Raw genomic sequence first — 25,400 nt, 5'->3', positions numbered from 1 at the left:
TTAGTGCTACAGGGGTTGTGCAATAACGAGAAGTCATGTGTGTTTTGTTTTAGCTTGTATGTTGTTTTGTGATATGATGCACTGATTGGTTGACACTTCTAATTTTGTTATACACGTTGCAATGACAAATAAAGATCTATTCTATTCTATTCATATGCAGACCGCGTCCATCTTGCCAGCATGGTGGTAACTATAGGTGCAATCTCCCATTGAAAGCCCAGACTTCCAAACAGAAAAGTTCTATCTGATTGATTGTATTAATAGTCTATAGACTTGGCTGCCATCTGACGTAATTCCGAAAGCCAGATGTTGGAGGGGATAGCGCCCCTCAAACAAATATATATATATATATTTTTACCCTAAGCCTAAAGCTGAAAAATACCAGATCTACAAGCCTACAAGGGATGGTAGGCTTGACGTGCAGCCAAAGCATAAATCAACTCTTATCACGGCACACACACACACACACACACACACACACACACACACACACACACACACACACACACACACACACACACACACACACACACACACACACACACACACACACACACACACACACACACACACACACACACACACACACCACACACACACACACACACACACACACACACACACACACACACACACACACGCGCGCGAGCGCAGTCGCGCAAGCTGTCGTTTCACATTTCATGTTGTCCATTAGTGTGAACGTGATATTTCTTCATCAGTTCTTTAACACATGTGACTGTGGTTTCACGTCAACAGTCCCATGTAGACATTAAATATTCATTTTAAAATGTTACCACCACAAATATGTGTACGGAAAAGGCCCCCCAAATGTAATGCAGCATAAGAAAATGTACTGGTCCCCACTCTCCAGAACTGGCAGACCACTCAAAAATACAAGCTATGAATTTTTGAAATGGCTAAGACTTTTACAATCCAACTAACCATGCGCTTCAGACTGAAGGGGTAGTGGATTGGTAGAAATGGTATTGAGGACAACAGTATATATCTTTTTTTCCCCCTGGCATTAAAACACTTTTAGTGCCGGAAGTGCTTCAAAATAGGAGCTCTGGGGTGCCGGAGTTGTCTGAGCGCTTTTACTCTGAAAGCCATGAACCGGAAACAATTTCCTAAAAAAGTTGACCTCACATTGCGTTCATTTTAATTTATACGATATATGATCCAAAAAGCGTTCATATTTTGCGGGAGAGACGGACGAGGAGCAGAAATGAAGCGCCAGCATATCGATCCATTCATCACCACGGAGAGCGCCCTGGATTAGGAGATACGAGTCATTCTTTCCGCCACGCTAACATGGGAGTCAATGACAAGCTAATAATTGCCCAGAGCGTTAGCATACGGCAAGCGAAAGGCGAACGGACAAAAAAAAAAAAAATCGGAATATTCTTATCTCGCCCCGTATCATTGAGGATGCGCTAGGACGTCCACCGACGTACAAGGCACCTCTCGGTTCGAATCCTTAAGACGGCCTGAGGCGTCCAATGTAAACATTGTGTTAAACGTGGTCTTGTGTTCTGAAAGAGACGGGTTCCTTGGGAGGACTTTAATCTGACCACCAGGGGACCTCGAGGGGGTTCCAGGTGGTCCACAGCTAAATGACCAAATAAACCCTCATAGATCTTTAACTCTTCAGATCGTAAAAAAGGAAACCAGGTGACATTGGGTTTCATTCTACGCTTTCAAGAGTTAAAATGATCTGCATTGCTTCATTTACACACCATTAGATAGATGTAGAAGAATTGTTAAATGGTACCAACATCAATTCATCATGGACTTGTGGCCCAAGTCCCGCCAAAACACAAAAGACTGTTAAAATGGGACCCAGTGCCTCCCTGCTTGGCACTCAGCAGCATCAAGGGTTGGATTGGGGGTCAGATCGACTACAAAAGATTCCCCAAGCGCGGCGCGGCTGTGGCTCACCGCTCCGAGAGATGGGTCAAATGTGGAGAACACATTTTGCATACAGCAATGTATGCCACTAGTCTAGAGTACATTTGGGTTAATCGCCCAGCGAGTCCCACGGCCATACCTGATGTAGAGGTGGAAGGTGATGTCGGCTTTGATGCGGAGTTTGTTCTCTTCCACTGGCTCAAAAATACTGTCTTCTCCTTCACAGTGTTTCAATAACTCACTGTAGAGAAACCTGAGAGGAGAGAGAGGAGAGGAGAGGAGAGGTGGAGAGGACAAAGGAGGAAAGAAGAGGAGGAGGAGAGAGGAGGAGGACGAGAGAGGAGTGGAGGAGAGGAGTAGATTAGAGGAGGGAAGAGAGAGGTTGTGAGGAGGAGAGGTGGTGAGAAGAGAAAGAGAGGAGTGGAGGAGAGGAGAAAGGAGGAGAGAAGAGGAGGACGAGTATAAGGAAAGGAGGAGAGAGGAGTAGAGAGGAAAGGAGGAGAGAGGATTAGAGTGCAGTAGAGAGGAGACGAGAGGAGACAAGGTGACGAGACAAGGGGAGGTAATATGTGGAAAGCAGAGTTAGACAGATGAACACCAGGGCACTGTGTGCGTGTGTGTGTGTGTGTGTGTGTGTGTGTGCGTGCGTTGCGAGCGAGCGTGTATTTTTAGACGCGGGAGGGAGGGAGGGAGGGGGCAGAGGAGGACAAGATGCATTGGAGTGGTTTTCTGTTTCTACCGGACGAATCCTCTCCTGGAGATGATTTCTGCGTGGCAGTCGTTCACCGTGTCCCCTTTAAGACTCAGCTCCTCCCCTTTCACACAGCGGTTCCCTGGAACGACACACACACACACACACACACAGCAAAGCATGCTGGGAATTTAGGGCGTAATAATTGCATTCCAATGACACACACTCAGCATGCAGACTGTGAGCTCTTTGCACAGGAATGATCTGACCACAGGAGGACCGTGGGCAGATCATAACGGTCAATGATTTGTCAAAAGGTTTAGTGGAAAAACTCTCTGAATTCTGGCAAAAAAGGGAAAAAAGTTCAAAGACATGAGATCACATTCGAAGATAGTCGATGATATTATTAGACATTAAAGCAATGGCTTTTTGGGCCATTTTATTTTGAAGTTTCACTCTGAAACAGAAAACGGTGTGTTTTTTTAACCAATCAGAGCGTCCCATCCGACGTTTTCCAGATTAAAAACAGAGTAGTTCTGTAATCAAAACCAGCTGTGTTTGGAGGAACACGCAGCAATGGGAATCAAACGGGTGAATGAAATCTTTCATTTTTCATTTTTATTCATGCAGGACTCGGCACGTTTTCGTTCAAAGGAGGTAATACAAATTAAATTTTCATGTAGTCTTGATAAGAAATACACAAAAATGGAAATTTTCCCATTGTTTTGGCATAGATTGTTAAGTATGGCCATATGTGACTAAATTTGACTGAGGGACTGCAATTGCATTTTTTGAATTTTCATGTCATGAAAGCAGGGAATCATAGCTTCAAATTGACATATTGGTTGTTCAGTTTGACCCACCAGTTTTGGAGATATGGCTTATAGAGTAATGTCTCGCAGAGAAACAGCGAGTTGAGAAAACTGGCTTGAAAGGTTCACTTCTGTGGACCTCTAACATTACACCTAGCTACATGTTTAAGCATTTATTTCATATTTACATGTAGATTTCAGCTCTGACACTTATTTCAGACATGCTTTAGTATGTGAAGAGTCTGCCTGTGCTATTATTTCCTCTGGTGGAAAGCTGTAATTTGCGCGATGGCAGTCTCTCAGTCAAATCTGTTATGCTGTGACAGTGGAGGACATAGATCGTTCGGTATGTCCATATATGGCCATATGATGTGACAGTGGAGGACATTAGATCGTTAGGTATGTCCATATATGGCCATATGATGTGACAGTGGAGGAGGACATTAGAGTGGTACCTGTTCCCAGGCTGACCACGGTGCCCAGACCCTCCCCCCTCCTCATCACGATGGTCGCCAGGATCTTCCTTCCCAGAAGGCTGTGCTGGATTCTGGTGGTCAGAGCGTTGAAACGCTGGTGGCTCAACATCGCTATCTGGTCATGGAGGGTACTGCCTGACACCGGCAGCTGGAGAGAGGAGAGAGAGAGAGAGAGAGAGAGAGAGAGAGAGAGAGAGAGAGAGAGAGAGAGAGATGGAGGGAGATGGAGAGAGAGAGATGAGATATGGAGAGAGAGAGATGGAGAGAGAGGAGAGAGAATAAAATAAGTACCCACAGTCGTAATACTAGTAGTAAACAGCGGTAGTAAGTAGTATTATGGTTAGCAGACGATAAAATAATAATAATAATAATTTTGCCCCCTATAACATATCTTGGGGCACATATCTTCATATAATTGGTCCTCGCTAATGTTAATGAATAAAATACTCAGTCTGTGTGTCTCTCACTATAGGAGGCTGTTGGCAGTTCAGAAACATCATCGTTAGGCAGATATGATTTTAAACAATATTTATTTTTTATTTATTTTACTTTTCAGTAATATAAAGCCTGCAGTTTCGTTTATTAGCTTTGACTCCCCATCGATGAACTGAACTGCCCACGACCAAATTGTGCACATGTGAAATGTGTCCTCTGCAAATTTTACGAGCAGTGGAGAAGTCCCTTTAACGGTACCCATTCTACAAATATCTTCTAAATCCTCAGTTTTCTGAAAAAAACAATGTTTCACGCCCCTCGAACAATGTACACCACCAGAGTACAGGCATCAGTCATTAGACTGACACCCTAACCCCAAAGGTCAAACCCTAAGTCATTAGACCGACACCCTAACCCCAAAGGTCAAACCCTAAGCACGACCAACGCGTGCCGGGAGCAACAGGTGACTCTCCTATGTAAGCGTGCTCTCACCCCCCACCACCAGGACGTAGTAATTAGGTGTCAGACGCACAGTTACCTCTGCCGGGGTCAGCTCCCCGGTGCGGGCGGCCTTCTCCGCCTCGCCAATCAGAACCCTCAGAGCCGCGTCGGCCGCTTCCTGCTTGCCCTGTTTCTTATTGGACGCACAGACGGGAGGGAACCAACGACCTCCCAGCTTAGCCTGGTACGTAAACCTGCACAGAGAGAGAGAGGGAGGGGGGGAGAGGGGAGAGAGGGAGGGAGGGAGGGAGGGAGAGAGGGAGAGAGAGAGGTCATGTGGGAGACAAGGTGACTGTGTGTGTGTGTGTGTGTGTGTGTGTGTGTGTGTGTGTGTGTCTGTGTGTGTGTGTGTGTGTGTGTGTGTGTGTGTGTGTGTGTGTGTGTGTCTGTGTGTGTGTGTGTGTGTGTGTGTGTGTGTGTGTGTGTGTGTCTGTGTGTGTGTGTGTATGTGTGTAGAATACATCAGCAATCAAGGACAAATAAAAGTGGAGGGCAAAGCTGTATCGAGTCTAGGTGTGTGTGTGTGTGTGTGCGTGTGCGTTATGCGTCCCCGTTTGTGTGAACATACCGCTGTGTGATCTACTGACGTACATTCAACATTTAAATAAAGTGACCGTTTATCATCTCTGGAAGGGTGAACGATGCACACAAATTAACACGTATATTATAATTATAAACTTATAAAACATGATTAATTATAGCCATGAAAGAACAACTTCTCATGTCATTGTGTGCCAATTATTGTGAAACTATAGCAGCGTTTCCAAAAACAATGAAACACCATAATGTTAAAATGATGATGTTTTAGTTCATATTGTTCCTGCTGTTCTACTGCAAACACAGTGAAGAAATCTAGGACTGAGGCTTTATTACCCTTTGCCTTTTTATATGAAATATACGAGACCATCAGGGAAGATACATCTGAACAATATTTAAGCAATAAGCCACGAGAGGTCTCGGGTTACCAGGTATTTTAGTGGCTTATTGCTTTTCTAAAACGGTTACAAACATTATAGCAAAATATTAACCTAATAAAACTATTGAATTCACAAAAGTAGCTACACTTTGCGCCACCAGAGCTTCCTTGTTGTGCTCGGCAAGTAGGCTATGTGACGGGAGAATAGCGCTTGATGTCTTTACGGGGCTGCCTGGAGCCACACATTCACCACAGTCATATGAGCCGGGCGGAGCTTAGACGCCCGCACGGCATGCGTTTGTAAAGCAATCAAGCAATCAAGCTCTCAAAGTGAGGCAGGCACATCGAGAGCTTGTAGATCGGCTATTTTCGCTGCGCAACACATGGATTAAAGCTAAATAAAATCTCAAGACGTAATGTAATGATCATTTTAGGCGGACCAAATCATCAGACATTTCTGAGACCATTCATGTTTCTGGAAGACGCTTCTCAAACTTGTGTTCTATTGCTAGTTTGATCACTTCAAATAACCAATGACCGAAAATAGCCGATCTACAAGCCCTGCGCAGCATGACTTCACAGAAGACGCGCGGCCACGCTGTGGCTTCGTATATGGAATCCAAATGAACCGAACGGCGCCGTGGAGACTGGGGGAGCGTGCGGTGCGTTACGTACTTGGGTTCGTGCGGCGGTCCAGACTGTCCCACCAGGCGGATCTCGGCGGCGAAGCCGCGCGCCCGCGCGTACTCCAGCAGGCCCGACACGGCGTTGTTGTTCAGGTGGTTGATGAGGTCGCCCACGCCCGCGTCGTGCGCCGCGCGGAGCTCGTCCGCCGTCAGGGGGGGCAGCGAGGGGCAGACGGGCCCCCCGGTGCCCCCCGAGTCACCCCCGTCACCCAGGGGCAACTGAGGCTGGAGGGAGAGAGAGTTTATAGCATGTTCATTTTACAGCAGATGATGAAACTAAACAAAAAAAATCTGACCTGTGAAAGTACTGTACTGTACTGTACTGTACAAAACATGGTGAAGCAGCATTCCACCATTATGCACCACAAACCTGTAATAGCATTCCGGGTTACATTAGAAAATCCCCAACCATAGCCGTTTTTAAGTCAAAATTAAAAACGTATTTATTTAACATTGCATACCCCAATTAACTGTGTTTCTATTAAAGGTGGGAGTATCTGTTGTAATGTAATGTAATTGTATCTATTATCTGTATTCATTTTAAAGTGCACTGTTGCACTCTGTATTTGTTTTTATTCTGTAAAGCTCTTTGAATTGCCTCGAGTATGAAAGGTGCTATATAAATAAAATTGCCTTGCCTACCGTACCGTACCGTACCGTACCGTACCGTACTGTACTGTACTGTACTGTACTGTACTCTATAGAGCACCGAAGTCTGACGTCACTGTCAGTAGAGGGCGCCAGTACACAGGTTCATGTATTGTTTTAGTTGCATTGAAATCCCCATATAGGGCGATTTTAGATCGCTTCATATAAGAACTGTGTTTGAAAAATAAACCGATCATCTCTGCCTTTCTGTCAAAGGGGGGTGGCTGTGTGTCGTTAATGATGTCCGTTAATATTTGCTACAGCCAGTTTCTGGAGAAAATGGAATTAATGTGGCCACAAAAGCCTTGAAACTACATTATGAAGGCAATGTCGCTGATACGTCACGCCCAGCCGGCAACGCATTGCGTTCCTGATATTCCTCGTTGACGTAAGCTCAGCTGGTGGTGACTCGACTCGTACCAACCACGAAACATTAAATATCAATGAAATAAAAATAAACGTAATTAATTAATTTTTCAAACGCAGTTCTTATATGAAGAGATCTAAAATCCCCCTATGGGGATTTCAATGTAAATAAACAATACATGAACCTGGGGACTGACGCCCTCTACTGACAGTGACGTCAGGTGCTCTATTAGCGGTGCTCTATTAGCCCTTAACAAACTACCTCCTCCTGACTCCCTTGTTGACGGCCCGAATGGCGGTAGGTATAAATTACTATTTGTACCTGGGAGAGACAATAGGACAGATTGGCAAACAGTAGGACAGATAAGACGGACATATGGGACAGAGACATTAGGACAGGACAGTGTAGGGCAGACAGCTGGGGGACAGAGACATTAGGAGGACAGGACAGTTTAGGGCAGACAGCTGGGGGACAGAGACATTAGGACAGGACAGTGTAGGGCAGACAGCTGGGGGACAGACATTAGGACAGGACAGTGTAGGGCAGACAGCTGGGGGACAGAGACATTAGGACAGGACAGTGTAGGGCAGACAGCTGGGGGACAGAGACATTAGGAGGACAGGACAGTTTAGGGCAGACAGCTGGGGGACAGAGACATTACGACAGGACAGTGCAGGACAGGACAGGACAGGACATGACAGTGCAGGACAGACCTTGTTGAGCTGCAGCCTCCCGTCAGCCATCAGTTCCTTCACAGCCTCCTCTGCTGCCAGCTGGCGCGCTGCCTTCTTACTGGGAGCAGACGCCTCCGCGCACATGCTGTCCCCTACCTTCACCCTGTACATGAACCTACACACACACACACACACACACACACACACACACACTTATGAAATACACATATTTGCGGGAAAATAGCTGAAAAATAGGAAAATAGATCTGCAAGCTTAATAGGGGCTGTAGGGTGGTTCTAGGGGCTGTAGTTCTTGTGGTTATTAACAGACGTGTGTGATGGTTCTGGTCGTTTACAGGCCAGCACAGAGAAAGACAGAGAGACAGAGAGACAGACAGAGAGACAGACAGAGAGAGAGACAGAGAGAGAGAGACACAGAGACAGACAGAGACAGAGAGACAGAGAAAGACAGAGAGACAGAGACAGAGGGAGAGTGTGTGCGGCCGAGAGACAGACAGACACCTTAGATTAATTCTGAAACTTTGTGACACGTGATGACATCATCACCCTACTGGAAGGTATACTTTACCTCGTTCTCTCCGTACTATCAAGCAGCCAATGGGCTTGCATGATATGATATCTTACTCTGACCCATTTCAGAAAGACACAAGACATACATTTGACATATTTCCATTATATCTAGAGTATGCTCCGTGTCAGGCAGGTCACGGCCTGAAAGGGACACCCTCCTAAATAATGTAACGGTTTAACCCCTTTAGACCCGAGGACAATTACACACAAAATATTTTTTTTTCTACATGTTTCTACAATGTTTTCGACACGGGGAGAACATGACAACTCCACACAGAATGGGTCATTAAGTGATGTAACCGTGCGTTACCGTGGGTCGTGAGGCGGGCCCTCCTGCCCGGTGATGATGAACTCGATGGGGTTCCCCGTCCTCTGGCTGAACTCCATGAGCACGGACACGGGGTTCTTCCCTCCGGGCAGCGAGCGGGACAGGGGGTTCCGGGGACCCCCCTCTGAGACCACGCCTCCCATCACGCCGCCGTCCGACGAGGCGCCGAACAGGTCCCCCACGCCCCCCATGCTCACGGGACCCTGGACACACAGACACACACACAGACACAAAGACACAGAGGAGACATTTACATCCTGAAATCTGAACGATCTAAAGCGTATGTTTCTGCTACATACTGTACAACCAACCACTTGGGAGTCAAGACAAATCACACATTGAGGCATTAACCTTTTTTTGCTTTTTTAAGACATTTCGGAGAGACCATTCATGTTTCATGGAAGAGGCTTAATATGAACATTACCACCAGTTTGACCATTTCAAATACTCTTAAATCTTAAAATAAGTAATAGTCACACTTGTTATTTTATAGTTTTAAGTGTAGCAACAGGGAAACTTTGACAGGAAAAGACTCGTCGTAGCACTGACGAAGGTCTGAGGACCGAAACGTTTGCTTTTTAATTGCACCATGAGCACAGAGCACCATGAGCACAAAGCATGATAAAATAAAAGAAAATATATTTTTCTAAGTCTCAGTCTAAGGAGTTTTACTTATTAAGTGGTGCAACCACTTCTACAACCAGCTCGCAATGTCCATGTACCTGTTTGTGTCGTAGGTACGTCAATGAGCACGAGTGGTGTGCGCATGCGTGCGCGTGCACCACTGGTGTGCGCACGCACCCGCACCCTTGTGTGGATGTTGTTGCTACATAATTAGTGTCAATGCTAGCGAGCTAAAATATAGCCATCCTTGCTCTAGAAAGCACCAATGTTTCCATCTAGACCACCGCATTATCAGCAAAAACCTCCGAAAATCGCGCTAATGGACCAAACCATGAAGAGCTCCGTAGATTAGGAGTTATTCAGCTTTTAGAGAGGGGAGTTGCACCACTTGGTTCACACAGGTGTGATTTTTTTCTATACGGTGAGCGAGTCTTTTCCTGTCAAAGTCTCCCTTATGTTTTTGAGACCACCGCTACCGTAGTCAAGTTTGAAAAGAAAGGACGAAGAAAGGCACAACAGTTTTCTCAGTGCTTAAGTGTAGCAACAGCACATTGTAGGTAAACAGTGCTTTATTTTACGTTCCACAGACCAGAAGAAAAGAGGTTCAGGTGTTTAGACAGATATCTCTTGTTGTGTTTATAGACGGTTGCGTTTCGCTCTCAAACGAGCTCTTGCCCGGTCGGGGCAACCTGAACGCAAACTCCACCTGGCCGAATGTTTCATTTACTTGCCAGGGGCAGGTAGGGCAACCCTTAGTGTCAACGCCTGACTGACAAACCTTATATAAATGGCAATTAATTAGCATTGAAGTAGACGCGCCATAAGAAAAGAACATTTGCTGTTCAAAGCAACAACTGCTCACCGCATCAGTGTCGGGCTGCGGGTCGGTGACCTCCTCCATGGTGGCGTCCAGGCCCCCCCCCTCCTCCCCCCCGGCCCCTCCCCCTCCTCCAGGCTTCATGTTCTCGCCCACCAGGATGCGCAGCGTGGCGGCGGCGGCGTCCTTCTTGGCCACCTTCTTGCTGTTGCCCTCGGCCACGGGGAACAGCCTGCCGTCCAGCATCACCTGCATGCGGAACCTATGAGGAGGGGGGAGGCATTGTGAGCTTGTAGATCTGATATTTGGTTTTTTGGTAAAGAGACTCAGTGTACTGTATATAGGCTGAAACATAACACAGCCAAGAAGTATACAGTGCAACTCAGGTCCGTTTTTACATACAGTAAAGGCCTATTCATAGTCTAGATTTTCGGTGGTGAGGTGACCACCGCTCCACCGGAGCTGAAATAACGTTGAGCGGTGGTGAGTAAAAACAGAGAGAAGGGCTGGCGCGGTGGCTTGCTCTTCACCGCGGCTCGTGACGTCATGTTGTAGTTCGGTGGTCACCCCACCACCGAAAATCCAGACTATGTATGAGCCTTAAGGCTCATACATAGTCTGGATTTTCGGTGGTGAGGTGACCACCGAACTACAACATGACGTCACTGAGCCGCGGTGAAGAGCAAACCACCGCCACCGCTCCAGCCCTTCTCTGTTTTTACTCACCACCGGCTCAACGTTATTTCAGCTCCGGTGGAGCGGTGGTCACCTCACCACCGGAGCGGTGGTCACCTCACCACCGGAGCGGTGGTCACCTCACCACCGGAGCGGTGGTCACCTCACCACCGGAGCGGTGGTCACCTCCTCACCACCGGAGCGGCGGTCACCTCACCACCGGAGCGGTGGTCACCTCACCACCGGAGCGGTGGTCACCTCACCACCGAAAATCCAGACTATGAATAGGCCTTAAGTATAAGGCTTTCACTTCTAGTGATTACTACTAGTTGACTAGTTGCCTAGGCCTACCTAAAAAAAAGTAAAAAAACGGTGTACATTGGTGACTATAATAACCATAATCTAGCTGATCTAAATTAGTAGCTCATTGCTTCAACACAAATATAATTAAAGGCATTTGAAATTACATTACATTACATTAATTACATTAATATGTACATTTTCAGGATTCCAATTCAAAAATAGCAAAAATTCAAGATTTCAATTCGAATATAGCAAAAATAGCTGATCTACAACAGAGGTGCCCACACTTTTTTTGACTTGAGAGCTACTTTCAAAATGACAAGCTCAACTAGATCTACCCACCCAGAAAATATTATACAATTGCTGAAAATAGTTAAACAATGTCCCCGAGTGGCTTTGGAATAGTGGCGATGGCGTTGCACACAGTATTATTAAGACTAATGCACTTGGAAATGGAAATACAGAGGGAACATTTTGAATTGGTAGGCTTAGTAATGCTACTGACGTTTGTGATACAATACTTGAAAACAAAGTATTGCATTGTGGGTTTTGAGATAACAGGCCCTGTCTTAATACAAGTTGCAGATTATTTATTTATTTTTACATTTAAATAATATATTTTTAGGGCATGTCATGTTGATCTACCTGCACAGCCTTTGTGATCTACTGGTAGGTAGATCACGATCTACCTTTTGGGCACCCCAGATCAGCTATTTTTGCTATGACAATAATATACGGCCCTCTGGAGTGAGTGTGTAAACATAGTGGCCCTCTCCATGGTCAAAGTTGCCCCCCCCTGCCCTAGTGTGCCACCGAACTCACTTGGAGCACCACTGGTTTAAGTGTCGACGGGCGGGAGAGAGGGAGGAGGAAGAGGGGGGGACGGAGGGGACTGACCGCGGGTCGTGCGACGGCCCCGACTGGTCCAGGAGCTGGAACTCGCAGTTCTGGCCCAGGTACTGGGCGTACTCCATCAGGCCCGACACCGGGTTCTTGAGCCGCACCTCCTGCAGCTTGGCCCAGATGTTCTGCGGGGGCGGGGCGGCCAGCGACACCGCCACGGTGCCCGGGCGCCCGCGCACGCCGTCCTCGTCCAGCATGGCGTCCGCCGGGTCCCGCCGGATGGCGTTGAGGAACTCGGGGATGTCGTCCGACGCCCACTGGCCGCCGTTGGTGTCGTCGTCCTGGTGGCCAAACGAGGGACAGTTTGATTTAGAAACGCAATTAAACTAAAGTTTCAAAAGTCCTGAAACTGAGGGAAGGGAAACTGATACAAAGAAAGTGCAATATACAACTAGAAAATTCGCAATTTCAAAAACATTTAACAGTTAATTAATTGTATTAATTATTATGAACCTACCCTCCAAGTTTTTTAACTATAGTGCTTACAGTCTCCGAGGAAAAAATACTTGAATGTGATTTTTCACATTCATGTCAATGGGGAGATTTAATGCACGAATAAATTCATATAAATTAAACTATACAACATTTCTCTGAGCAAAATACAAGCACACGATTCAGATTTCTTCCGGTCAATTCGACATATGGCTCAAGTGCGTACAGTCAAAACTGTAAAAAAGGATTCATATAAATGAACCAACATTTAATTATACAATGAACAAGCCAATGAACAAGCAAACAATGTCAAAATAAGATACTCAAACTGAACTTCTATTTAATTTAATAATGGGATCGGGCACAGTTATAAATCGGACGATTTTCTGTCCAAATGACCAATCTTTTTTTCTTTTTGTGGCTTTCGCCTTTTTTATATTTTTTTAAAGGGGGAGAGAGATGGCGGGGTGGAAGACATGCGTCGGGATCGGGAGTCGAACCCGCGGCACACTGCCAGACCGGATTACCAGCCAAGGTGCCTGGACCGCTGAGCCACGGCCCCAGGCCCAATCTTTTATACTGTCGAGGCCATTTGGAACAAACTAAACAATGTTATTAATTTGAGGAACTCGGAACAGTATTTCTGTGTTAACTTCAGTCTCTCCAGATGGTTATCTGGTATGGGTCCTGTCTGTGTGGGGGGTTGTCTCAGACTCTCAGCTGGAGGGTTTTTGGGGGGGCTATATAAAGAACACCAGTACAACGGCTCAGGGAGGGAGTCAGACTGGGTTTCCATTACAACGACAGCTCGGTAAGTATTGAATCTTTACTCCAGTAAAATCCTCACACTTCTGAACTCTGAATTCTCGTCTTACCTCATTATTATGTGTACAGATCCTACAGACTGCCTTAACAATACCATCTAAGTGGTATAAAAGATAATCAGATATATAGTATTACAAGAAATTGGTTACAAAAGAACTGTCCTACTGCCGATCTATTTTTCAACATTGTGAAACAACTTCATCACCTAGAACAGATGACCTGTTCTTTAAGACTGCAAAAAGAGCTGGGTGAAAGAAGATGGGAGAAATGGACAGAGTACTTAGCTGTGGGGGGGTGGATGTGGAGTGAATATGGGTGGTGTCTTTCCGGTTGTCATTTAATGTAAGGAACCCAAAAATCTGTAATATGTATTGCTGCTGTTGTACATCCCATGATCTCCTGTGTGTCTTGTTTGTCTTTGGTGTCTGTCTTGCATATTAAAAAATTCCAAAATAAAGAGTTTAAAAAAAAAAGATATATATAGTATAACATGGCTTTGCATCTTTGCGACAGCCCCTAACCCCCCCCCCCCCCCCCCCCAAAAAAACAAAACCCTGATTGGAGCATCCCTATAGCTCCACCCACCTCGTCCATGAAGGGGCGTGGCTGCAGCTCCATCAGTGGGCGTGGTGGGTTCTGCAGGAAGGGGATTGGCTCCAGGCCCAGCCCCGGGATCTCCATCTTGACCTTTGTCGTCGTGTCCTCCTCCATGGAGGTGTCCTCCTGTTTGACCCCCACAGAGGACGCAGGGGGCTGGGAGAGGAGAGGAGGGGACAGTTAATAAATACTGGTTCATTTTTGGAACCAAAATCTCTTCCAACTCCGTCAACAAGGCCTGCCGTAAGGCGTATGCACTGGAATACCTATATATATTTTTTAAAACAATGTTTTATCATAATATAGGAAAACTATTGGTAGAGAGGTTTGTCTAACCCATCATGCCTATACCCTATACACATGTGGCCCCATCATGCCTATACCCTATACACATGTGGCCCCACCATGCCTATACCCTATACACATGTGGCCACACCATGCCTATACCCTATACACATGTGGCCCCACCATGCCTATACCCTATATACATGTGGAACCCATCATGCCTATACCCTATATACATGTGGCTCCACCATGCCTATACCCTATATACATGTGGCCCCATCATGCCTATACCCTATATACATGTGGCCCCATCATGCCTATACCCTATATACATGTGGAACCCATCATGCCTATACCCTATATACATGTGGAACCCATCATGCCTATACCCTATACACATGTGGCCCCACCATGCCTAAACCCTATATACATGTGGCCCCATCATGCCTAAACCCTATATACATGTGGCTCCACCATGCCTATACCCTACCCTATAGTCCATGGAGGTGTCCTCCTGTTTGACCCGCGCAGAGGACGCAGGGGGCTGGGAGAGGAGAGGAGGGGACAGTTAGGACATTATGACCTGAGATCAGATTCAGAGGACGCAGGGGGCTGGGAGAGGAGAGGAGGGGACAGTTAGGACATTCTGACCTGAGATCAGATTCTACATCCTGACAGTTTTCTGAAAAAGCTATGTTTTTATATGTCAGTCGTTCTTCGATTTTTCTAAAATAGCAGACCTCTCCCAGTCGGACACTTTCCAGCCGGGCTCATTCGTTCCAGTGTAAATATCATGGATTTTAATTAAATTTAATAAATACTGGTTCATTTTTGGAACCAGACCTTCAGAAAATCTCTTCCAACTCCGTCAACAAGGCCTGCCGTATGTATGGCGTATGCACTGGAATACCTCTTTTTTTTTTTTAAACAATGTTTTTATCATATAGGAAAACTATAGAGGGTATGCGCATGCTTAAAGTGAATGGCACATCGAGTGGCACAGCAACAGGCAAAGAGAGTTTAACATTGTTTAATGTCGTTTAATGCAATTTTCTGTGTGGATGTTTGGGTTGTCGAGGCCAGAAAGTAGTTTTTTGCCACTCAGTATGCATTCCTGCATAACTTCCTGGTTTGATGATGTCACGCGCATACCCTCTATAGGTGGAGAGGTTTGTCTAACCCATGCAATGCTTGGCTGTGATTGGACGAGGGGCATAGCCTACCAGCGAGGCCTTCAGGGTCCTCTCCATCCTCTCCCTCTTGTGCCTGGACAGCTCCCAGGTGGGCGGGGTCACGTCTCCGTTCTTGGCGACGTCGCCTTGCTTCTCCAGGGCGTAGAGGGTGGGGCTGACCTGTAGGGGGCGATGTTACGCAGTTTAGACTCAGGAGGTGGGCAACTGGCGGCCCCCCACCTTCACTTAACCCATTCTGACCTGAGATCAGATTCTAAAAATGTCTGTTGTGAAAATGACAGTTTTCTGAAAAAGCTATGTTTCTATGTCAGTCGTTCTTCGATTTCTCAAAAAATAGCAGACCTACAAGCTCGTAGCGTGCCACTTGGTGGCGCGCTATGAGCTTGTAGATCTGCTATTTTTCAATAGCTAAAGCATAACATAATGCTAACACCAAAAGGGGTTCCCGCGTAAAATGGGTTAATATCAGAATACTGATATAGTATTGATTTCAGCTGTTACAATTCCAAACCCGCTATAGTATTAAATGACTAGCACTTATTGACTGGTATTAAAATGTTATGTCTTTTTGTGTCCAATGTAGTTATGTTAACAGTTCTTAAAGTTAATATAACTAAATGCATTTGATTTTTTTTTGTTTTTAAAGGTTACTTTTCAGGGTTCCAATTCAAAAATGGCAAAAGATTACTCAGGTTTTCAATTCAAATATTGCAAAAATAGACACATTTTGAGCTTGTATATGCAACATGCAGAGCACTGTGGCCCTCTGGAGTGATTCGAACTGTGGTTCGTGAAAATATATTGGCCCTCGCCATCGTCAAAGTTGCCCATCTCTGGTTTAGACAGTGACCAGTCATTAGTCCTACAACTACAACCTATCTCAAACCCTCACCCTAACCTCCCACGGGGCAGCACACCTAAACCTAACCTTAACCCATGTCTAACCAATGACTAGTCTAAACTAAGTATACACCCCAACCTCCCACGGGGCAGCACACCTAAACCTAACCTTAACCCATGTCTAACCAATGACTAGTCTAAACTAAGTATACACCCCAACCTCCCACGGGGCAGCACACCTAAACCTAACCTTAACCCATGTCTAACCAATGACTAGTCTAAACTAAGTATACACCCCAACCTCCCACGGGGCAGCACACCTAAACCTAACCTTAACCCATGTCTAACCAATGACTAGTCTAAACTAAGTATACACCCCAACCTCCCACGGGGCAGCACACCTAAACCTAACCTTAACCCATGTCTAACCAATGACTAGTCTAAACTAAGTATACACCCCAACCTCCCACGGGGCAGCACACCTAAACCTAACCTTAACCCATGTCTAACCAATGACTAGTCTAAACTAAGTATGCACCCCGGTTGAACAACAGAGCCAGACATTTTTAGTGGACGCAAATTGTCAAACGTTTGCGCGTCTTACTGGTAATAATCCTGACCTGCTTAGCGTTCTTCAGGCCCAGGTTCTTAATAATAATAATAATAATAATAATAATAATAATAACCTGCTTAGCGTTCTTCAGGCCCAGGTTCTTAATAATAATAATAATAATAATAATAATAATAATAACCTGCTTAGCGTTCTTCAGGCCCAGGTTCTTAATAATAATAATAATAATAATAAGAATAATAATAATAACCTGCTTAGCGTTCTTCAGGCCCAGGTTCTTAATAATAATAATAATAATAATAATAATATTAATAACCTGCTTGGCGCTCTTCATGCCCAGGTTCTTGGCGATGACCAGCGCTGTGGCCTCTCTGCTCTCCAGGAGGTACTGCAACACCTGCTCCTTCTGCTCCCCCATGATGACGATGGCAGTGCTGGAGGGACAGGGACAAAGATCTGGTGATTACGCTGTCGTTTTTTTGTCGTCGTCTTTTTTACTAATATTTTTTTTTCGCCAACCCCGCCTTCGGGTATGGGCACTGATGACGCGGAGGAGGAAACACGCCGCCAGCACCCACAGTGTCCCCAGCGGGAATTGAACGCAGGACCTTCTAGCTGTGAGGCGACAGCACTACCAACTGCCGTGGTCTTTTGAATACAATTTCATCATCATATTTTTGTCATCTGACTAACTAACTACTAGTCATTGAAATGTTTTAGTTCTAGTCTAGATTTAATTATGGACACTTTTTAGTGCCGTTTTTTACAATTTGCCGATGCCATCTTTGACATCCCCCCCCCCCCCCCAAACCTTAATGAATGTTCGCCAACATTAATGCATGTTCGCACCATGGGGAAGTCCCCAGTGCTGCAGAGTATAAGTGCATTCTGTGGAATGCACTTCCCGTTGCAATCAGAACTGCAGCATCACACCCAATCTTCCGCTGTAGTCTGAAAACCCACCTTTTCAGACTCCATCATGGCCCATAGCACTTACTAGAGTTCTCAATCTCTGCCCGAACCTGACCAGGCCCGACTAAAAATAATAGTTCTGTTTGTCTGTCTGTTTGTGTATTTATCTATTATGAAGATGGTGCTGACTGGCGTTTCACTTTTACTCTGTGTAAAGTTCTCAAATTCTGCACAAACCCGACCAGGCCCGACCCAACACAACGTTTTAGGACCAGGTCGGGCCTAAAATCTTACCCACTTACCCCACCCCCTTAGATAGCACTTTTTAAACTTCGATAGCATTTGAAACAGACTTATATTATAGCATGTCATGTAGACAGCACAATAATTGCATTGTATGTAGTCATAGCACTTCATAGTACATATGTATAGCATAGTATAGTATATATGTATAGTTTATATGTATAGTGTTATTATATATAGATATGTTCTAGTTATGTTCTTAGCTTACGCATGTTTCATGATAAATGCATTTTATATATGTGACGTATTCCCATGCTTTTTTGTTCTTGCTTAATGTAAATCACTCTGGATTAAGAGCGTCTGCTAAATTCCTAAATTGTAAATTGTAAATTGTAGAGAGAGCTGCTGTTTAAACTCCTGCATAGTTAAATGAAACAAACTGGACAAAATCATGAGGCTTAATATCCAGCAAGCAATAGCAATACTAGTGCAAACCAATTCATAGTTTAGGCCATCATTCAAAACGTAGAGAGAAGCTGTAACCTTACCACTCTGTTGGACGATACATAATCCTTTTGCCCCCCCAAAATATAAAATAAATAATAATTTTCCCCAAAAACATTATAAAAGAAATAATCCACTTGCCCCCCAAAAATATAAAAGACATAATCCTCTTGCAAAAATCCATTTTGTTCCGTTCTTTGTCGACAACTAGACCAGTCTGTGTGAGACGTTGTGGTACAGTGGAGAACAAATGACTGCAGAGAGCACATGGACTGTGAAAAGTGGACTGACTCAAGTAATCATGTCTTTCCTAGCTCAATTCATTTGACCTTCCAATTTGTGTCTGACCAATCACACACTCTGCAGTAGTGATTAGTGGCAGTTAGTAACACCTGTTAGCTTGCTGGCAGGGGGATTTTCTCATTCCAGTTTTGTAGGTGTAGACTAGAGTCAAAAGGTTTTGTACCGTGCTCTGTTGCTTTATGGAATCCTCTGTCTTTTGGTGACGTGCTCTGAAGTTTTACAGGATTTCTGACGTGCTCTGTCATACTCCGTTTAATTTTTGCCCAATTGAAAGTAAAGTTTTTTGTTGAGCTTTGTTGAGGGGGGGGGGCGGAGGGGTTCTCGAGTTACGTGTTTTTTTTATTTGTTTTATGTCTGGCCTTGTAATGTTTTGCTGCACACCAAAACGCCCTTCGGGGACAAACTAATAAATGACCTGGAACGGTTCTCGAGTTACGTGGGAGTACAGACATAAGTGACCGCTCTGTGCACGTACGTACGCACGCACGCACGTACGTACATACACACGCTCGCACGCACACACACACACACACAGACGTGGTGCATGTATTGTAAGATGATCCAAATGGGATGTTTTCAGCAGCTATATTTATGACAGCTGTACGTTGTTTGAGCAACACAGTCACAAATGCCCTTGTTGAAGTACATTGTGTGCAACAGGCATACTGTATATGCTCGCCACTGCGTTCTATACCCATGCCCATGCAATTCATAGGTCATAGTCAGGGCTGGACACAACTTCTTTGGTCTAGTACTCAGAGGAGCACCTGGAGGAGTTTCTTGGTGCTCCTAAAATGTGGCGACCCGTCTCGCCGGATGGATAAAAGAGGGATGAATAACTTATAGCAAAACAATATTTATTGGATGAGTGGGGAGTCAATGGAGGGTATTGCAACTCTAGATTTAGCCATAGAATGGCTCTTGTTGTAGATTCATCCCATTATTAAAAAAAATCGAAATTTGCTAAAATCTAGGTCCATGTGAGGTCCAGCCCTATGGAATGCATATTATAATAAAAACAACTTAATACTTCCTAAGGATAATATGAGCAATATTTAGATTTTTTATTATTTTGTATTTAAATAACCGATCTACAAGCTCACAACGTGTTGCGACACGTTGTGAGCTTGCAGATCAGCTATTTTTTTTAACATGCGACACATCGTACGGCGAAGCATACATCAGGGTTCCCTTTTGTTTTTAGCTGAGGCGACGTACGTAGTCAGACAGTCAGACACACATGGCTCCTCGGTGCAAAAATAAACAGTGTACACTATACCCGACTTTACGATAATAAGGGACAGTATGTCGAGACACGGTGTTCATGTTGGGCAGCAGCAGTGCCAGTCCGCAATGCTTTAAACTCTTCGCACTCCACTATGTCGGAACTAAAACCTCAGTACCCGTAAAAAGTCGGTGGCCGGTCGGTGCCTAGGCTGTGAGAGATGCTAATATGGTTTCTGACTCGGATTCGGGTTCTGAGACGGCATCTCACACCAGCCACCACGCTGCTCCCGCAGCCGGAAAACAAACACAAGCACAGCGGCAAATGGGAAGAAGTGCAAAGCATCCAAAGCGTGCCCTTTTACACCGGGGACTACGGTAGTTTGCTATCTGAAACGGAGAAGACGAAACTATTTGTGTCAGGTTTTCCTGTCAACCGCCCCCCGCCTCCTCCCAGGCTCCCAGCAGAAAGCAGCATGGAATCCTCCATGCGTAACTAAGGACGCGCTGTGATTGGCCAGAGTAGCCACTTTGAGTGGCAGTCGGTGGAAAATGCTCTCGCCACAGAATTGACTAGTATTCTTCTGGCCATAATAATCATTCTAGGCGGCCCCGGCTGTTGGTACGCAGAAGCACTTCCCGGCGCTTGATCGACAGCGCATTTTGAATGTTGACGACGCATGCACGGTGGCGCACCACTTATGTGCAGCCCTGGTCATAGTAACCAAATCAGGGCTCCAGACTAACTGCACACGATATACGCATTTTCAATGTCCCGAAACCGGCCCGAATTAGATACATTTACTGTACGTCCCAAATAGATATTTTATAGGCCCCGGGACGTCGGGACGTCTCCAGCCCTGAACCAAATGCTTGCTTGATTTGCTTATTTCATTAGTTTATTATCCTACTATAAAAGCGCCATGTGTCTGCGTGCAGGGTTGTAATGCACGTAACCTGAGAACAGTTTGCCCCACCGACTTCATATTCGGCACACGCATATTCTTAAATGTGTTTAAAGAATGCCGTTTTGTGTTACTGTAAATTTTGATTTGTTTGTTTTTTTAATCGGCTCTTAATATAGGCTATTGGCCTCTTTGATCACTACTAATCGGTATCAATATTTGTTTTGTCATACACACACACACACACAGTCACTCATAGGAGCAGTTTGCATCGCTCAAAAATACAAACGGTCAAAAAAATAAAAAAAACAAATCTAACCTTGGGATGGAATGAAAGTCTTGTAGTTGTGGATTGTCTTCCTGGTCGGGGTTGTCAGAGTCAGAACAGGAAGAGGACGAGGAGGTGGACTCTGTGTCGTCAGAATCTCCGGCGTCTACTCCTCCGTTGAGTCGCTGCTCCGCGGCGGGTTCAGCTGCGTTCGACGGCCGAGCCTCTGAGCAGCTCTGGAGAGGAGACACATTATTATAGTTAACCCATTTTAATAATAATAATAAAACTTTATTTGTATAGCACCTTTTATGACATGAAATGCAGCTAAAAAAGTGCTTTACAGAACAATGGAGAATAAAAGAAAAGCAAGGCAACAACATTAAAAAACAAAGCAGTAATGCAATACAGTGAGGACATGAATAACAAAAATAATAAAAGATCAATTAAAAGCAATGTTGTAGAAGTGGGTCTTGAGCTGAGCTTTAAAAATGTCTACAGAGGCTGCCTGACGAAGGTACAGTGGGAGTTTGTTCCACGCCGACGGCCCGTAGAAGCAAAAAGCTGCTTCCCCGTATTTTTTAGTTGCCATTTTTTTTGGCAAAGCGAGCAGGCCAGCAGTGGAAGACCTTAGGGGGCGGTTCACTAACACCAATAAGTGACATGACAATATAACAATAAATATGAACATGAATGACCACCACAGCAAGCAAGTTTGCAATAAGGCAACACAGTTTCAAACTTGCTGGTTTTTTGCTTGTTACAGACTGTTTTAGTATTATTTAAATACATTTTTTTTTTTTTATATTTTAAATATATTTGAGATTTTGCATTTTTTTTGGTTTTTAAGATTTAAGATTTAATAGGCTTTTGGTACCAAAAGTAGTTTACAGTTTGGGCAATCTGCTCCAAAATAGTGTTAATCAGTCAGAACAATATCAAAGGGAATATAATCTGTAAAAATATGAAAAGTGGAAAAGTAGAGTTGAGGGCCTTTTTGCTGGATTCTGTCACATATATGTGTTTATGTGTTTCACGTGTTTATGTATGCACGGGATATGTACATAATGTGTTTAATCAACTGTATTCTAATGCTGACCGACGGAAGTGACAGTGATATCTGACAGAACAAATGATCCATCTCTTTGCTATTGTGCTTGCATATTGTAATACCCTGTTTTTGTGTTTTGGTTGTGTATTTTATTGATTGTAGTTAGGACCCTCTCAAAAACGAGATACTGTACCTCTCAATAGGGGTATTCCTAAATAAAGAATTCCAAACACATTAACCCATTCTGACCGGGAACCCATTTTGGTGTTAGCATCATGTTATGCTTTAGCTATTGAAAAAGCTCATAGCGCGCCACCGAGTGGCGCGCTACGAGCTTGTAGGTCTGCTATTTTTGAAAAATCGAAGAACGACTGACATTTTTTTTAAATCTGATCTCAGGTCAGAATGGGTTAATCAGACCAGTGTGTGTCCAGTGGAAACCTCGTATGAATCTGATCTCAGGTCAGAATGGGTTAAAGGCTCTTTCAACAACCCTGCCTTGGGTATATGGGCACTCTGGCCCTTTTCAATGGTGCAGGAGGAAACTATAAAACTAATACAAACTAAAACTAAAAACCAAGCGTTGTCACAAAAATGCTCTTTTCTGAAAAAAAATAACAAAAAATAACTGAATCAGGAATAATAATAAAAATAAGTCTAAACTAACTAAAACTGGCCAGCCGGGGCGCCTGATGGAGGGGAAAGGAACTGGTTGGAATAACGTGTTCCTTCCACGCGCTATACGTCCAACCAGGGAAACTCCCCCCTGTCAGGTGTAAAGGAGCAACTTGGACACTCAGGCATGAAGGAAGCATGAGTTCAAGTCCGTTGCTCTCCCCTTGTCCCCCATATATGGGGACTAGGTTGGTGGAGGGTGTGTAGAGCCCAGGATCACATTAGATGATTGACACAGAAGAATGGGTTACAAAATCGTGGGATAAAAAATATATATTAAACTAACTAAAACTAAACTATAATAGAAAAACCCCAAACTGTTCTAACCTGGGGACAAGGCGGCGCTCCGGAGTGGTGGCGCTCCTGGTGGTCGGCGGGGAAGGGTTGCTGGCGGTGTGCGCTCCACAGGGGGGGGAGGTCTCCTCGTTTGAAGGCTCTCTGGGAGCGTTGCAGGGCGTACAGCGCCTGGTTCACCACCTTCAGGGAATAGAGGGTTATGGAGGGTTAGGAAGGGTTATGGAGGGTTAGGGAGCGTTGCAGGGCGTACAGTGCCTGGTTCACCACCTCCAGGGAATAAAGACAACAAAACTGAAGAATTGGTTTCTTTTAAGGCAGACCTTAAGCTAAAGAAATCACATATTCGGAGGCATTAAGGTTGCTTTTATAACATTTATTCTGAGACCCTTCATGTTTCTGGAAGACGCTTCTAAAACTGGAATGCTTCTGAGCTACTGCTAGTTTGATCTGAATTATTTTGAAAATACTATTTGAAAATACTGAACGCGAGGGACCATCGAGCAATTTTATTGAAAGGAGAGAACGGTAAGCAAGCAAAAATATCTATGTGGGGGGGGGGGGGCTTTACAGAGTAAAAGCGGCCATATCTTCCAGGCACCCCAGAGCTTCTATTTTGAAGGAATCCCGGAACAACATATGTATATTGGCTATTTTCGGTGCTCAGCATGCTTTCACAGAAGAGACACCGACTTCTACGGGATCCAAATGACTGACATCAGGTCGCGGCGACCGATAACTTTAACCCTTTCTGGGCCACGGGAACCCCTTTTGGTGTTACATACATGTTATTATAATTTAGCTATTGAAAAATAGCAGACCTTACAAGCTCATAGCGCGCCACTCGGTGGCTTGCTATGAGCTTGTAGTTCTGCTATTTTTTTTTTTAATCGTTAAAATGTGCCTCAAATCTTTCCGAAAATTGTCATGATCGATTTAGAAAACATTTATTTAAAACGTTGACGTCCGTCCGCCGGCCCTGAATGGGTTTTAACCCATTCTGAACGGGAACCCATTTTGGTGTTATAGCATCATGTTGTGCTTTAGCTATTGAAAAATAGCAGATCTACAAGCTCATAGCGCGCCACCGAGTGGCGCGCTACGAGCTTCAAATCAAAGAACGACTGACATTTTTAGAATCTGATCTCGGGTCAGAATGGGTTAATCAGACCAGTGTGTGTGTCCAGTGGAAACCTCGTATGAATCTGATCTCAGGTCAGAATGGGTTTTTAATCCCATAAACGCACCTTCTTGGGAAGATGGAACTTCTTGGCCAGGTGTCTGGCCGGGACCTCCTTGCCGGGGGGCAAGCCCGTCAGGAAGGAGGACACCTGCTGCTGGACGCCGGGCGGCGTCAGGGAGGAGGAGGCGTGCTGCGACGTGCGGTGGCTCCTGTGGTCCGAGCGCTGCTCTCTGCTGCTGCTGCTCGCTCCACCGCCGTAGGAGGAGGAGGAGTTGTTGACGGACAGACGCTCAAAGCTCTCGGAGGCCGAGTCTATGTCCGGGTGGTAGCGCTGCTGCGCCTGGCAGTTCTGGTTCTGGTAGGAGAAGGGGTTGTGGTGTTTTGGGGCGTTGTTGTTGGTCTGGTTGGGGGGGCTCCAGTAGCGCGGCGAAGGGAAGTAGCTGCGCGGGCCTCGTCCTCCTACAGGGGGGGAGGAGGATGACAGCAGGGATGTCACAATTGAGTAATTAACCCATTTTGGGGCGGGAACCCCTTTTGGTGTTATGCTTTAGCTATCGAAAAATAGCAGATCTACAAGCTCGTAGCGCGCCACCGAGTGGCGCGCTACGAGCTTGTAGTTCTGCTATTTTTGAAAAATCAAAGAACCACTGACATAGAAACATAGCTTTTTCAGAAAACTGTCAGGATGTAGAAGACATTTATAGAATCTGATCTCAGGTCAAAATGGGTTAACCCATTTAG

General features: G+C 45.1%; 1 protein-coding gene across 1 annotated transcript in view; it reads right to left on the bottom strand.

Annotated features, from left to right (window-relative positions):
* adar (adenosine deaminase RNA specific) overlaps window positions 1-25,400 on the bottom strand; it is a gene marked incomplete at its 3' end in the record, with an annotated part of 45,605 nt that overhangs the window by 6,394 nt on the left and 13,811 nt on the right. The window contains exons 4-19 of the mRNA XM_080767325.1: window positions 24,724-25,118; window positions 23,510-23,659; window positions 21,508-21,692; window positions 17,414-17,531; window positions 15,717-15,845; window positions 14,984-15,037; window positions 14,197-14,364; window positions 12,349-12,635; window positions 10,519-10,735; window positions 9,015-9,235; window positions 8,154-8,289; window positions 6,415-6,650; window positions 4,861-5,017; window positions 3,867-4,035; window positions 2,648-2,741; window positions 2,048-2,161 (exon numbers count right to left, since the gene is read on the bottom strand). Of these exons, the coding sequence (XP_080623451.1) occupies window positions 2,048-2,161; window positions 2,648-2,741; window positions 3,867-4,035; window positions 4,861-5,017; window positions 6,415-6,650; window positions 8,154-8,289; window positions 9,015-9,235; window positions 10,519-10,735; window positions 12,349-12,635; window positions 14,197-14,364; window positions 14,984-15,037; window positions 15,717-15,845; window positions 17,414-17,531; window positions 21,508-21,692; window positions 23,510-23,659; window positions 24,724-25,118 (2,830 nt within the window). The remainder of the gene's footprint in view (window positions 1-2,047; window positions 2,162-2,647; window positions 2,742-3,866; window positions 4,036-4,860; window positions 5,018-6,414; window positions 6,651-8,153; window positions 8,290-9,014; window positions 9,236-10,518; window positions 10,736-12,348; window positions 12,636-14,196; window positions 14,365-14,983; window positions 15,038-15,716; window positions 15,846-17,413; window positions 17,532-21,507; window positions 21,693-23,509; window positions 23,660-24,723; window positions 25,119-25,400) is intronic.

The sequence above is a fragment of the Protomyctophum bolini genome, assembly GCF_963924005.1.
Source record: "Protomyctophum bolini genome assembly, chromosome: 7".
NCBI lineage: Eukaryota > Metazoa > Chordata > Actinopteri > Myctophiformes > Myctophidae > Protomyctophum > Protomyctophum bolini.
The sequence above is the reverse complement of the archived record's forward strand: the minus strand, read 5'-3'. Positions and strand labels throughout refer to the sequence as shown.